Genomic DNA, 16,279 nt, shown 5'->3' with positions numbered 1-16,279 from the left:
GGCTCTGCTGGGTGCCAGCAGCAGAGCCCCGAGGAGCCGCGTCTTCCTTCTTTCGCCAAATGCTGGAAGAACTAAAGATGGCGCCTACTCCGTGATGAAGTGTGACGGTCTCCGAAGCGAGAGGAAAACAAAGTGGCTGTAAAAATGAAGTCTGTCACAAGACACCTATTTAAGAATAGCAGCAAGGCTAGTAGCGGAGAGGCGACTCCCCGTTCCTCTCCACTCCTCAGTGCAACTACCATTATTTAGCAAAACTTGAGAGCCATGCACCTGTAACTCCAATTCAAGCCTGAAGTATCCTAAAAATGCGGCCTGAGCATTCTAAAGAGATTTGAATCCCCAGCCCAAATCCAGCTTGCAAAAATAAAGTCTGAAAATAGTTCATCTGGCAAATACCTGCATTTTCAAAATTTACTGCTTTTGCTCAGTCATCAGCCTGCAGAATTTGCCAAGTTCAATATTAGAGGCTAAATCACAGAGGCTGCGCCGGCTTCCGAGCAAAGTGATCCTACCTCCAGGATGACTCTGCTAAACGGGGGTTGCAATTCTGATCCTTCGTCTACCTGCCTTCCTGAAAATCTTCACCATTCCCAAGACAAATGAAAAGCAAACAACAAAATAGAAAACAAATTTTATTGAGTGAACAAAAGTCTAAAAGTCTCCCATTTTTGGTTAACAAAAGCAGCAGCCTACAAAACCCCTGCATTCCATGAGAAATCTGTTTATGTCAAAAAATTAATCCTTGAGCGGGTATGAACATTTGTACGCAGAAGTTACAACTGTTGAGATGTGTTTGAGCAAACAACTGGATACATTTCAAATTAGAAAAAAATACTAAGGAGGAAAAAAAAAAAAAAAAAAAATAGAGAGACCACACATGGACACCTGAAAAAGCTTGAGTTGTTCGCTGGCCGAGAGGTATATAATATCATCAGGGCTGCCAGCAGTTTTTGGCACTTGCATCCCTTTCACACAAAATTAAAAGAGCAGAAGAAAAATGACAGAGGTTTTGAGACTGAACAAGGAAAAGAACTGCCAACAGAACACGGTGTTCAGCTGGCTCATTTGGCTAATGGCAAATGCAGCTTTTTAATACTGAATTTCACAAAAGCTTGCATTAAGTGAGTCCGTGCTCTCAAGAGGCTCCAGGGTAAGAATCCAGCTGCCATACCCACAGAGCAAAAGCAGTAAAGAAGGTCCGTCCTCGAACTTTCCCTGCCACAGGCAATTCCTCTCAGTCTAAACCAGGCATCCAGCTAAGGGAAAAGTAACTGAGACCTACTTGACAAAAGATGATTATCTGACTGACAGAAGTCTACTGGGAACTAAATGGAGAATGTACATTCACTTTGTAAATCTGACAGGGTTTTCTTACCTATGTGATTTTTTTTTAATTTTCACTGGGTGTCGGGTGTTACAAAGGAAGGCAATGTTTACTTTTATCCTTACACCATTTGCAGAATAACCCTTTTTATAAAGTCATATAATAAACTTCCATGCTTTTTAATACAAGGTATTTTCAATGAAGTCTGTTTATTACACTGACTAACTTCAGACTGCTCTTTTCTTTTCATGAATCAGGACTTCATACAATTATTTCAAAGAAATGATTGGGTTTGCTGTCATAGTTACTTTTGATTGCAAAAGTACAATAATCTGTGCTTATCTGTCAGTTTATACATCAGATCTCATCCGCTGCAACCGTATCATCCGATTTGCTTAATAATTATGAAGCTGTATCTTATACCGTAATTTCTATTCGTATGTATTCTAGGACTAAAGATCCCTAATATGTCTTGATTAAAACTAACTTCAATATATCAACGTTATTATCTAAAGTTAATTTTAATCATTTCCATCATAATCATTATAACTCTGATACCCACTGTTCCTCCTCTCACGAAGATTAGATTTCTTCCATGTAGATTCTTGATGAAAGCCAGCACTGAAAGATCGACCCAGTCGTCCATGTTGCTTCTTAGAGATATTGTCTTCACTCTCAGATTTGGGAATTCCTTGTGTTTGGGATTGTTTATCCTGTCTAATGTTCCCAAATGGAAAATTCCAAGGACCAAATCTTTGCCAGTTAAGTCTCTGAAAGGCAATGATGCAATGAAGATTTCCTCCAACCTAATCAAAGTAAAAAGGTTCTTTGTTAAATGCACACAGGCGCATTTCTGACATACATAGATATTTGAAATTGACATCTTGCATCTTGGCAGGTAACAGAATTGTTTAAAAAAAAAAAAAAAAAGAACAATAAAAGCCCAACAAAAGAACACACAACACACACCCCCAACCCATATCCGCAAACAAACAACTCTGCTCCATCAGTTTTGATTGTTTCCCAGATTCAGTTACTGCCTCCTTTCTCATCTTTTTAAGTTATCCTTTTTATCTTTCATGGGCTAGTATAACTTAACTTCTGTAGTCTTTTTCACTCTCCAGCCACTTCACACAAATTATCTCTTCTGCTCCCTTCTCATCTCGCTGACAGAGTCTTCTGTAGGGTCTCTACATCTTTTGAATCATCTCCTCAGCCTGTTATTTCTCATAGACTTTCAATCTGCAAATCAAAAATAAACCCCCCACCCACAAGATACAGCCCTACCTACTATAGGAAAGCTCTATGCATTGACAGTAAGTCTGCACAAGACAGACACAAGCATTCTTTTATGTTTGACCCTACTCAACTGTACTTTCTTTCCTGCTTACATGTTGCTAGAAGGCCATGCACCAAAAAGATCTGTCTGTAATTTGTCTGTAGAGTATTTCCATACTTGCTGCAGCTGCATTTTAAGCCAGCAAGGTTAGCTATTGTATACGCAGGCATCCCGGTTCATCCTAGCATATGCCAGGCTACTGCTATATTGTATCTTGTCCTGCAAGTAAATATAAATGACTCTGGTATGTTAAGTACCCACATTTGACTTTCATCTTCAGCAACACTTGGTAACGAATTTCTTTTAGTGAAGTTATCTTACACTGCTGAAGTATGAATAAGTTTGCCAAAAATCTACCATGAATTTCTTCCCAGGTTAGTAAGTTTTCCTTACCTTCTTTGTTTTTCGATGCTGCAATCCTCTCTCTAGGTGTCGAATATCTAGGTATTCTGGATTTTGGGTGTTTAGGTCAGTGACGATATCTGCCCACCTACAGAATAAGATTATTACTACTCAGCTGACATTTATGAAACCTCAGCACCACTAAGACTCACGTACACACACATGCAAATACAGATCTGCAGCTTTAAATAGTCTTACCAGTGATTTAAAGATAAATTAACGTGTAACGATATAAAAGCCTCAGTATTAGAGACATCACGCTAGAGATAAAAGCACCACTTTTAATCAAAGCATTCAGTAATTATTCTCACTTTTGGGAAATACCTTCCAAAACAAGTAAGAGGACCGTGAGTCATAAGTTTCATTGCTTACCCTCACCAGTTCATCAGTTTGTGAAGGGAAGAAGCAAAGTGTAGTTTAGGCAAGGAAAAAAATTAGCTTTTACTTTATTTAATCCTCTCTTAACCTTTTATATTATTTTGTTTAAACCCATGGGTTTGTTTTTTTTCACCCACTAAATCTGTTTTTTCCAGACAGCTCTCACCATAACTCACTCCTCCATTTTATTTAATTCCCATCTGTAATAAACTACCAATTCAATCATTCCTCATTCACTTGGCTCTTCAGAGTTTCATCGCTCCTTCTAGCCCAGCTGAAACAAATATCCCCATATCCCAGGCCTCTTTAAGCCTACACATCACCTTTTCAGTTCTGTCAATGTCTAATTACCTGCTTCTCTAACATCGTCCTCCAAGTTCAGAAAATCCATTTCTACCTCAACCTTTGCCCTCCTACCTTAAGCACAGAACTTTTGGCTAGCTCCCGCTGGGACTGTAGCAGGACGAAGAATGTCTCCATAATCAAAAATATCACAGAGGTTTGTATTCTATATTCAGAAACCTTTTCCTGTGCCATTTGTAGCTCATATACCACAGAACAAAATTCTATCAGTGGGATGGACAGTGTGCCATTTCTCAGCACTGCAACCACACACACATGTGGTTTTGTGATGTGTGATGTGATTTTTATTTTGTTGCACTTAATCTCATTAGTCCAAAATATCCAGCTATTTGCAGTTCCTGACACAGTCACACCACTGACCGAAAAAAAAAAAAAAGGAAAGAAACCTGGGTTTTAGGTACTAGGATAGATCTGACTGGCTATGAAACCCTCATAAAAGCACTTTCAAACAATTTTTCAAAATAATTAGAGAAGAAGAGGAAAAACAGCAAACAATTTTTCAAAATAATTAGAGAAGAAGAGATAAAAAGTTGAGTGATTCCCCCTCCTTTCCCCCCAGCTGTTTTCCTAATGTATCAAGAAAAATCATTCCATAATTAACTCGGGGGGTGGCAGAGAAGCTATTTGCTTAAAACTTACATTTTGGCCACAGAATTGGTTTCCTGAGAAATACTATTCCTTTGCACTGTCCCCTCATTTCAACATTTAACGTTAGACATTATAAACTAGCAGGTCAAGTAAAGCTGAGAAAGCTGTTGTATTAATTTATCATGACAATATAACTAATTAACAACATTTCTATAACGCACCTTCTAGCTCTCCTAGTCTGTGTGTCTCATTTAGACACCAACTTCACGTGAGCCAGACTTCATCATAAACGTATTCTTTTAATGCACAGATAAGCTAGTAACACAACAGAGTACAGGCTGTGCATAGCTGTCCCTGAGATAGGCGATCTTGGTAGTGGCATAATATCCTGTGCACACCCCAGACACAGCCTGGGTACGTCCTCAACTGCAGCATGAACCTCCAAGGTTCGCACAGCCTGCACGTCGCAATTCGCACGATCGCAGACAGCTGAGGTGTCTTTTCTTCCTGACTAACGTTAAGCTGTGTCACAGTCAAACAAGAGAAGCAGGCTTTGGCTTTCAGCAGCCCACCCGTGTCCTGCCACGTGATATAAAATTGCAGAGACAGCCTTGAGGTCAAAACGCGAAGTTTCTCGCTGAAACACCTGTTTCTGTTAGAACTATAGTATATTCTTTCATTCAAAAAAAAAAAAAAAAATCTATGAAGTTGCTCTGTGACCCATAGTAGAGAAATACAATTTGTTTTGAATGAAAATATATTTTTTTTAAATTCTTACCAAGTAACTTACCTTTTACAGTGTATAGTTGGATGTTTTCTGCTCGGTTCTCCAATTAAGATCCAATATTCTACTTCTTGCTGCAAGACACGAGCTCTGTTCAATAGAAGATACAATCCTAGTAAGATTTATTGTGCATACTAAAAAGAAAAAGAGAGATTAAGATTCTATTGTTCTTTTTAGGATTTTCTAACATTTAAAATTGTTTCCTCAGCCAAACTAAAAAACAGCTCCTGCGTTATAAATAGCGTTTAAAATAGCATACAGGGAAACTTCTTATTTCATAAGGCTTGGAAGCAAGATAGAAGCTATTGCTTATTATTTGGGAAAAAGACAGATCTTCCTAAAAAATAATGTTACTCAGATGAACGGCAGTCTAGTGTAAGATCCAAATATAAATATATACCTAACAATGGAAATAAGAGCTGTGGAAAGCCACACAAAGGTGGAACAAATGTCTTCCTCCCTATCTGTGATGTCTGACAGAGTCACAAAAGAGCTCCTTCCACTATCTTTAAACAACACCCCAGCTGACAGTTGTTACTAACAGCTGTAAGGGAAACTGTATGAAAACAACTGGTAACTTCAATTCCTTCCTCCTAAGCATCCAGTACCACATATTATAAACCAAAGCCCTCAACCAATACTCGTTCAATTTTGTGAGCAAGTTGCAAGAAACTCAAAGTCTGCAGTAACAGTGTCAGGGAAAATTTGTGATAGAGATCAGGCCAGGTGGCTAAGATACAGAGGATTGTTCTGTGACTTCCTGTGTATAATTATCCCGTGAATAACTACTTCAGTCTCCACTGAGATTTTTCTGCCTAGGATTCTGCCTAGGGAATTGGACAGCATACAGCCTTACTGCTTGCACTAATTTGTTTACTTATAGTTCCCTGTAAAATAACAATGTACGCCATCATTGCACAGGTGGGAAACCAAGACACAGCACATATTAATTGACTTACCTAAAGTCACACTGGAAGTCTGTGGTTGAACTGGGAACTGAGCCCAGGTCTCCCGAGTCCAAATCCAGCAACCTAAGATCATACAGGAAGTCTGTCGGTGACCTAAGAACTGTCTCCTAAGCTCAGCCTAGCAGCCTATCTACCCATTTCTTTTGGAACTTAAACATTTCTTAGCCAGATTTTTAAAGAAAAGCTTTCCTTTGTAACTAGAATGCAAGAACAGGTAAACAAGAACTACTGCAGAATCTACTGATAGTGCTTCTGGAACCTAAACATAATTTTTCCCAGTAAGGTAACAGAAGATATGAAAAGAACAGGATTTTCTTCTGGTCTGACCTCCAGCCTAAAATAAGGCTATAAAAGCTCCCTGAAGTCATTATTCCATCTTATATGGCTGGAAGAGATCTGTTTTCAGGAAAAAAAAAATCTAACACTGACAAAAAAACCCCAACATCGCTACTGACTGAGAATCCACTTCAATCATTGGTAAGGTATTGAAATTTCTGCTCTCAGTCATTACTAAAAAATATAAATTCAAACTAGATGTAAGGCACATTAAGTTTCCACACACTGGACTGTATATTTCTCAAACTGCATTTTCAATCTAGTAAACAGGTGTTTTTTTGCTTTGCTCTTCCAGTGCAGATTCTTAGTAACTGACCAAGTAAGCAAGCCATTAACCTTTTGGTAAATTTAAGTGGACTGATGCATTGGACTTCTGTTTGGGGCATATTTTCCAAACTCTTCTCACTCACATGACATGCCAGTGAATGCAATCTTAATAATAAACTTCTATATTCTTTTGTTCACATACTAAAAGCTTTCATTAACTCCACGGCCACAGTCTCACACTGGGAACAAATTAGATTCAGATGATTACGCTTTATTACCTCCAGACAATTACCATTTTGAACTCCAAAGGTAGAGCTAGCATTCTCCATCCCCTGATGTGACTCTACACCTCCAACACAGGCAAAGGTAGACTGCTTGGTAAGCAAAATGCAAGATGAGGCTCACCTTACACCAGTGGCCTACTCTTCTCATTCTCTAGCACTCCCCACTATCTGTATCTGCTAATTTTGTCAGGGATTGTCTTCTTATGGCTCATGTTATTTAGGGAAAAAAAACAGCATCAACTTGCAGGAAATTTTTCTGTATGTTTCCTCCACTAAAATAAACATAAATGCAGTATCTTACCTATACGCTTTACTAGCTTTCACTGGGGTTGCTTCAAATCCAATTGGGCAAAAATAATGGTTTTGGCAATGGTAGATGTAGGCCATTGATTCATCTTTCAGTCCACGTGTTAGCTTTGCAAGGGCCCCTGAAGCTACAAAGACAGACCAGGTTACCATCCAGACTGCTTTGGATCCTGCATAACACACTCAGCAAGACCAACCTATTCGATAACACAAAATAGTTACATTGCTTTTTAAATTAGAGGACATGACCTGACAGGCACACGCAAAATACAGTTTTGATTTCCAACTTCTTAGTATTTAATTTCCTGCCTAGTACAAAAAAACCCCAGTATCTGCCACACAGCCTCTACTAGGGAAATGCAATGTAAAGTATGCATTGCATTTAGACTAAAGGCATATTAAAAATTACTTGTTTTGAAAAAAAAAAAAAAAACAAAAAAAAAAAAACCAAAAAACAAACCACAAAACAAAAACCAACGAACCAAAACCTCTTAACCCAGGAAATACACACTGCAACACACACAGTCCCACTGCCCCAAGTCAGATGTAGCACGTATCAATGATACTGCTGAAACCCCTGAAAGCTTTTGGTATTGTGAGCTTCCTCATCTTGGGAACACCTCCCACACTTGGGCACACAGTATTTTGTAATGTGACTGCAGTGCTCAGTTTCAGGAAAAGACTAGAAAAGGCATTGAAACATGAAAGAGTTCTCAAATGGTATACCAGGGGATTCCCACTTTAATCATCTCCCCCAAAACTTTTCAGCACGGTTTTATCCTTTTAAAGAACCTTCCAGTTAGAAGATAATTACCCAGACTATACCAAAGGCTAATAAACTGTATATGAAAGTATAATTTTTCTTTAGGTAGCATACTTCAAAGTAAATCTAAAAATGCAGCTTTGTAAACTAACTGAGAATAATCACGTAACTTTTGGAGACAGATGTTAGCTGAAGTCGAGCAGAACGGAGGAATTAAGTTAACTTTAAAATCGCATTTTTAAAAGTACAAAATGTTTATTAAAGACATTAATGCTTCTCTGTTGTACATTGTAAGTTTTTATACAACTCAGATTTCTAAAACACTGAAATAAAAACATGCTGCTCCCCCACGGTATTACAGCAAACACATCTTCCAGGACACCAACTCAGAACTGGAAGTGCAGTGTCCTCCTGGGTGCCTTAAAATTCCAGTTCTGTGATAGCAGAACATATAGCACAGAATATACTTTATATAAATAAAAGTTCTAGCAAAATCAGAGAAAAAGTAAAACCAGAAAAATCAGGTAACTTGGACCTATTTGATAGTTTATCACCAGCTGGAAGCACTGCTTACAAAATTTGTCCTGTCAAATGCTACACATTGCAAGATTTTTCAGTTTCTATAGTGTAAGATGAATGCTTTAGGATTAGCTACGTACCAGTTTCTCCAGCTGTCTTGTTCTTCCCATGAGGTTTATACAGAACATATGAGCATCCCTTGATATGGAAGTGATCGTTTATTTGCCTAAACCATCTGAAACAATAAGCTTAAAGATTGTAGTAACTCAAGAGTTATTAAATGCAATTGTCTTTCCTCCTACTTCTCCTCTGCTTGACAGTTTAGAAAAAAAAGTCTTGGTACGCTACTAAGTACCTACCACATTAGTATATAAATTGTAGATGACCATGGTTTCCCATACAAACAAAACTTAACATATGCTAGAGAGATAAATACTCAAAGCCTCTTCCTCCATCTTGCTTCTTCAGACCCGACATAGATCCATAATAAGCAAAGGGCTAGATCTGAAATGTTGATCTTATAGTATTCAGTCCAGTCATCTCTAACTTTCAGTTACTCAGCCTTTAGAAAGACACTCAAATACTGAAATGCGAAGCTTCAGCCATGATCTGTAAGCTGCATGAAGGGAATCTTCTAAGACATCAGAAGGCAGGACCCTTCAAGTGAGACTTTCTGCATATCATGTTGGGCTTCTATCACACAAGCTTCACAATGCCCAAGTGTTCCAGGGGTCCCATAGGGCAACTCCTCACAGCAGCAGTAAGTGAGGACAGGTCTGCCAAGAAGCTTTTGTCTCAGATATTTACTTTTCTGCATTAGAAGATTCAAATTCACATCTCTGAACACAATACCTCAATCATAAAGCCAAGTTGGGCGATGGGTTTGGCTCAGCCCTCCTGTTTTCCAGTCTTCCAAGTACTTAAAAATTATTTGACCAGGCAGGAAAAAAAACCTAATAAGGGTAACTTTTCTGCAGTTCTTAGGGCACTCACAAGGGAAAAATCAAGAATTCTGAGTTTAACTTTTGTCTGTATAGACTGTTGATATAAAGAGACAGAACATTTCATCAGCTTGGTCTATAAGGGTTGCTATACCCTGGCATACTCCTAAAGAGATACAAAATCTGGATCCAAGTCTCCTAAGGCAGAGAAGGAAGTTTTCATGACACTCTTCAGTATGCTACCACTGAAGAACAGACTACTGCCACATTTTCAAATCCAGCACCCACATTCTGTGCCAAAACATATATATTGCCTTCAAAAAATACTATTTCAAAGGCAGCTCATGGAACAGGCAAGAACACTGCAAAATTTTTAAATCTCACAGAAGAGTAACGCACCAAAGCTCTGTCAAGATGTTCATCACTCAAGTACAATATGCTCCTGGCCCTGTTTAATCCTGAAATTCCTTATGAGTTTAATAAAACAAACAAACAAAAAAAGGACAAAGATTTTAGACCCAACTGATCAAGATCAGGAAACAGCAGAGCAGAAGTGAATTTGGAAGTCCAAGTCTTTTGTGACTCCAGCCCCATCTTTCCTTTTTTTTTTCTTCCCCTCCTCCTCCTGAACAGCTCCATTGCAGCAAAGGTGCAGCACTCACTATCTCATTTTCAATTCTTAAATTAATTTTTACGTAAAGCTACTAGCATATCAATTGCCTTTTCAGACTGTTTCAGTTTAACATGCATTTTCAAAAATGGGAAAATGAGGGTAAAGAAAAAATTTCCTAACTAGGAGACTGGATTCGTTGGAGTATTACACAACCATTAAATAAACTGAACCAAAAATCAAAAAGAATTTCATGTTCACCTGATCTGTGTAGTAACATCACACTACACAAAATGGCTTAGTGCAAAAAAACTCTTTAAAAGGTTTCTTTGGGCACTGTCGGAGTACCCAGGTACACTTCATTATTCTAAATGAATGAAACTTACGAGGACTAACTTGTATCAGCTGCCTTTTTTTTTTTTTTTAAATAAATGAACTACTACTGTATTTTTAAAGGTTCTATCTCCTAGCTTTATGTTATTTTTGCATACATTAACAATTTAGCTGTGTCAAAAGAACCAGACATACCTCATTAAAGTCGTATTTCCAGTGAAGGGACCAAACCTAATCTCCTCAAATGGAGGCTGAAAGCCCAATATATGCAAAGCTTCTTCTTGAGTAATAGGTGGTAAACTGAAAAAGAAAAAAAAAAAACAAACAAGTATTGTTTAATAAAGTAATTAGCAACATATTTTACACTCTCTAGAGGCAAAGCGGTCTGTATGTGACTTACCTTCCAGCTCCCAGTGTACTATATAAGAAATTCCAGCAAGACACTAAGGATGAAATTCCACAGGAAGTCTTGTATTGAGGTCGGCTAACACAATACCTAAACCAAAAAAAAAAAACAAACACCCAAACACATTAGTAAGCATTCTTGATTTAGTTACAGGAGCAACCTGAACTACTTTCCTGTGTGCCACGCCATTGAAGTACCATGTTTTATTAAGTGTTTTTACTTTGCTAGTATTAAAAAAAACAAGGGAGTGTGTTCTTTTAAAAAAAAAAATGAGCAAATATGTTCACCAATTTAATTAAGTTTGTCAGATATTACTAACCTATTTCATACAAATTGGTCAAATTTCTAACAGCCCCACAGGAGTTCTGTACCAATGATCCTCTAGGAAAAAAGTTCTGTACTACTATAATGCAGTTTGATCCAGTCTTTTCCAACACGTGAACTTGTAGTAAGCTGCATCTCTACCAATTTACTACTGAATGTCATTCCAGGTTGCAGATTCCCTAGGCTAACTTGTAACTTTCTGATGTCACAGATATACAATTAGAACCAAACGGATTCATTAAGCTAAGTGAATTTAGTGAACTATATTCGTATGATATAGGTCGTATAGAATTTACAGATTCTGACCAAGTATTTCCTAGTCAAAAGAAAAATCAGGAGTAAGACATATCAGTATTATGTTTAAGGCTACTTTTTGCCTGACCATGCTAATGAACTTGCATCTTTTATTAGCAATGAATCCCCATGTAATTTTTTATCTTACTGAAAGAAAAAAAAAGTTTAGAAAGAAAAATTTTTTTAGAATAGGATGGGAGGAAAGCTCTCATTCTTCTTGTAGAAAGTATGAGATTCAATTTATGTAAGCTTAACATATCCCCATTTCTAATTAATAAAAAACTATGAAGACATTATTAAGAAGTTTGAATTCAGATAACCAGCAACACTATTTACCAACAAATCCTATGGGGATAATCTTAAAATACAATTCATAAATACTACCATCTCCGGAGGTCCAACACCTTCCTCTCCTTCACGTCTTCAAGAGCAGAACGCTGAGGACACTCCCTGTACTGTTTGCTTTTTTTGTCTAGGGATTTTTTCTTTGTCGCTTGTTTCTTCACGTTGCCTGCAAAACAGATTTCAGAAACAAATGAATGCCTAGTTTACCTTTTATACTTTTCTTCTTAAGTATTTTTAGTAACAGCATGCAACTCAAATAGAGATGCTGATTGTGTCAGCAAGTGCAAACTGGGACTAAACATTAATTGAAGGAAAAAGCTCAAATGCATAATCAAGATTGCCAACAGGTTTGTAGATCTGCCATTAGCTCCATAAACAACATCATGTTTTTCTGAATAGAATGAACCATGACCTGTCCAACTGTTTAGAGAGACAGCAGTCAATCTGATTATTCTAATGCGTTAAATCAGCCATCCCAGAAATAAGACTCTCAGACCAACTGTATTGGGTTTGTGTAGCAAGGTCTTGATAGTGGGGGGGCTACAGGGGTGGCTTCTGTGAGAAGCTGCTAGAAGTCTTCCCTGTGTCTGCCGCTGGCCAAGGCCAAGCCAAACAGCGACGGTGGAAGCACCTGTGATAACATTTAAGATGGAAAAAAAAAACCTGCTGCAGCGCAGAAGCTGGAGAGAGAAAAGAAGTGAGAAGGTGTGAGAGAAAAGAAGCCCTGCAGACACCAAGGTCAGTGAAGAAGGAGGGGGAGGAGGTGCTCCAGGTGCCGGAGCAGAGATTCCCCTGCAGCCCATGGTGAAGACCATGGTGAGGACCATGGTGAGGCAGGCTGTCCCCCTGCAGCCCACGGAGGCCCACGGTGGAGCAGATATACACCTGCAGCCCGTGGAGTACCCCACACCAGAGCAGGTGGATGCCCGAAGGAAGGAGGCTGTGACCCCATGGGAAGCCTGCGCCAGACCAGGTTCCTGGCAAGACTTTGTGGACCCATGAGGGGAGGAGCCCACACTGAAGCAGGTTTGCTGGTAGGACCTGTGACCCTGCAGGGGACCCACGCTGGAACAGTCTGCTCCTGAGGGACTGCACCCCAAGGGAAGGATGGACCCACGCTGGAGCAGTTCGTGAAGAACTGTAGCCCATGGGAAGGACGCACGTTGGAGAAGTTCATGGAGGACTGCCTCCCATGAGAGGGACCCCACGCTGGAGCAGGGGAAGAGTCCTCTCCCAAGGAAGAAGAATCGGCAGAGACAGCGTGTGATGAACTGACCCCAACCCCCATTCCCATCCCCCTGTGCTGCTGAGGGGGAGTAGGTAGAGAAAACTGGGAGTGAAGTTGAGCCCAGGAAGAAGGGAAGGGTGGGGGGAAGGTGTTTTAAGATCCAGCAGTTTTTATCCTTTCCTTCTCTGATTTTGATTGGTAATAAATTAAATTAATTTTACCGAGTTGAGTCTGTTTTGCCCATGACAGTAACTGGCGAATGATCTCTCCCTGTCCTTATCTCGACCCATGAGCCCTTTGATCTACTTTTCTCTTCTCTGTCCAGTTAAAGAGGGGAGTGACAAGAGTGGCTCTAGTGGGCCCCTGGCATCCAGCCAGGGTTAAACCACTACACCAACATGGACTTCCATCCCCTAACACTAAATGCACAGGGAAATCTAATGAAACACTGCTTTTTCACAGTCAAGCTCTGTAAGCAGCTACACTTTCTAATGAAAACTTGCATGCAAATCCAGTAAGAATATAACCTCAAGGTCTTTTCCTTTTTGTAAAGCCACTGAGACAGTAGAAAATGAAGAGAGTTGGGCCACATGCTAGAGCAAGACTATTTCTGTCCCACTTTGAAGCCATCATATCCAAATGAAATATACCACATGTATTTTAGCAAAACTTACCATCCTCTAAGATGATATAATTTGTTTCTTACTTTAAAAGACACTACATGTACACGTGAAAAGGCAATGACAATTTGCTAACCGTATTTAAGTTTTGCTAAACCAGTTTCACTCTAATAGACAAAACAGGAACTCGATTAGCTAGCCAACCCATCAACCCCCAACAAAAACCTACCACCAGCTCTAGATAAGCAGATGGATTACAGGACAGATAAAATCAAGTGTGCGTGCAAGTGCCTGATTCACGGTTGCCATCTGTGACTAGGCAGAGAATGAACACAGGAGACAGCAAAGGAGACAGTTTTAAAGAAATGGGCTCCCTAACGCTGTGTAAATACAGGAAATCAATATATATGCCATTTTGTTACAGAAACCAAGTGCTTTCCTAAATAACTGTAATGCTTTCATTTGCTTCTTACCATAAATAAACCAGGTCTTTAATTTCAAAGCGTGTCTCTGAAGTACCTTGAAACATTTCTGCAACTGACAAACCTGTACGTAACAGGTAAAAGTAATGACTGCGCCACGCACTAGGTCCTATTGAAATAAAGAAAAAAAACACCCCAAAAACCCAAGGGTGAAAAAAAAAAACCCAAGCCCAAACCAAAAGTCACCACAAACATTACCCCCCAAAACCCCACACATAGGTAAGTAGAAGCCAGCCTTGTTTCAGAGCCACTTCCCCAGGCAGCTACGCTTCTTGACTCTCACTCCTCCTCCATCGCTCTCTCCCCATGAGCAAGTTGTTTGAAACAACGTACAGGCTCTTAGCGCTCTATAGCACCGTACAGCCCTTCCTCAAGCGACACGTGCTGACCCGCCACCTCCACAAACAAGTTATAAACACGAAGCCTCTTCCTGTCACATCAAATCTCCACCCCCTCACCTGCTTTGTTCTTCAGATTCGTGGTCACACCATTGAACTCCGATTTGTCGATTTCCCATGCCAGTGGAAGCTTTCCGAGATCGCCAGGCAAGCTTTCCAAGTTAGCATCTTCACTGTAGATGATCTCCGAAGCACCGGGTTGAATGCCTTTTTATTTCCAACTTTTAAGGCAGCACTGCCCGACAGGCAGGCACTAACTGAAGCACTTGGGCTTTTACAAATAGACGTTACTCGGTTTAAAAAAGCATAGTCTGAGCAGATGGTATAAAATTTCTCTCGTGTGTGAGTCACAGGACATCCCCACGGATAATGCCCATCTCCCCTAGACACCAAGGATGCAGCAGAGGCATCTGACATGCAGTATGGCTTCACGGGATCAGGAAGAGAAGTTTCTGGGGATTCTTTCCCAGGTTTGTTTTCAGCGTTTCCATTATTTCCAGAACCATTCTCCTTTTCATCTTCTGAAATGTTAGGCATTGAATGATACTGAAAGAGTATTGTACAGCTAAGAATATCTTTTTCTTTAATGTTTTAATTACAACAGAGTTTGCATCATTGCCTCCATTGCCTCTGCAAGGTATCAACGAGGTACCTGAAAGAAAATGAGGAGTTAGTACAGGCGTCTCAGTCAACATAAAATACACACAAAGCTTATCTTTGAACTCATATCCAATAAAAGCTGAAATATTCTTCAAGCTACATCACAGCAAACACCGTGTCTTTTCCCAAGCATCTCTAGAATTTCTACAAACAGCACTTTTTACTATTTGTGAGGTGCCAACACCATACACCACAGCGATACCATGACGAAGACCTCATGAGTAATTACAATTGTAAACCAGCACATCAGTTAAAAAAAAAAAAAAAAAAAAAAAAAGCCTTCTACATTTATGTAGTTGTGGTTGATCACTTCTATCCCCTACAGTCACGATACCTTGCATACATAGAGTACAAAATAATTTATACATATTAATAAATCACACAAACAGCAACTTAAGGTCACTTGATTCTGAAGAATCCTGCGTACTTGTGCCGCAAGTGAAGTTCAAGCTTACAGAAAAATCACAGCAACTATTACCTCTGTTGATGGTAAATTGACAACGCTACCCTCAATCTGTTTCACTGCTTTCCTCATACGGCTGTTAGGGGTTCCCTTTTATTTTTACACACCTCCTATTCTTCAAGATGTGAGAAAGAAAAGCGTCAGGTTTTATTTAGAGTAGCTAAGAATTACCAAAAACAAATTTAGCAGGCTGGCTCGCTTTTAACGATCTTCTTTAAAAAGCAAGTTGTCAGTATGTGTTATCCGTCATCTCAGCAGTTTGCCCGTCTGCGGTGCGAAGACACACGCCGCAGATGGGAGACCTGGCACGCGGGCGGCAGGAGTCCCACTCCGGAGCAGGCTCCTGCGACACCGACTTCTGGTCGCTGAACCGAACCAAGAGTGCATGGGTCTTCCTCTGCCGGGAGCGGGTCTTGCAGCCGAACAGCGAGCAGGGCCCCACTGGAAAGACGAGAAGGAAATGTCAGAACACAGGCACGTTCTCCGCAGCCGCCCGCCATGAACAGCAGCCCAGTGGTGCACGGCCCCGATTCTGCCAGCCCACAGGACCCGCT

At 39.9% G+C, this 16,279-nt stretch overlaps 1 protein-coding gene across 1 annotated transcript; it reads right to left on the bottom strand.

The window, feature by feature from the left end:
* Positions 1-619: 619 nt before the first annotated feature.
* Positions 620-15,871, bottom strand: BIVM (basic, immunoglobulin-like variable motif containing). Its single transcript, XM_009638561.2, is given in 12 exon segments — positions 620-2,130; positions 3,057-3,153; positions 5,185-5,268; positions 6,138-6,209; positions 7,335-7,467; positions 8,762-8,856; positions 10,701-10,805; positions 10,906-11,001; positions 11,914-12,040; positions 14,663-14,812; positions 14,815-15,254; positions 15,741-15,871. Coding segments are annotated over 11 exon segments (1,569 nt in total). The 5' UTR covers positions 15,140-15,254; positions 15,741-15,871; the 3' UTR covers positions 620-1,845.
* Positions 15,872-16,279: the final 408 nt, after the last annotated feature.

This window comes from Egretta garzetta, unplaced genomic scaffold, assembly GCF_000687185.1.
Source record: "Egretta garzetta isolate BGI_Z169 unplaced genomic scaffold, ASM68718v1 scaffold645, whole genome shotgun sequence".
Taxonomy (NCBI): Eukaryota; Metazoa; Chordata; class Aves; order Pelecaniformes; family Ardeidae; genus Egretta; species Egretta garzetta.
The sequence above is the reverse complement of the archived record's forward strand: the minus strand, read 5'-3'. Positions and strand labels throughout refer to the sequence as shown.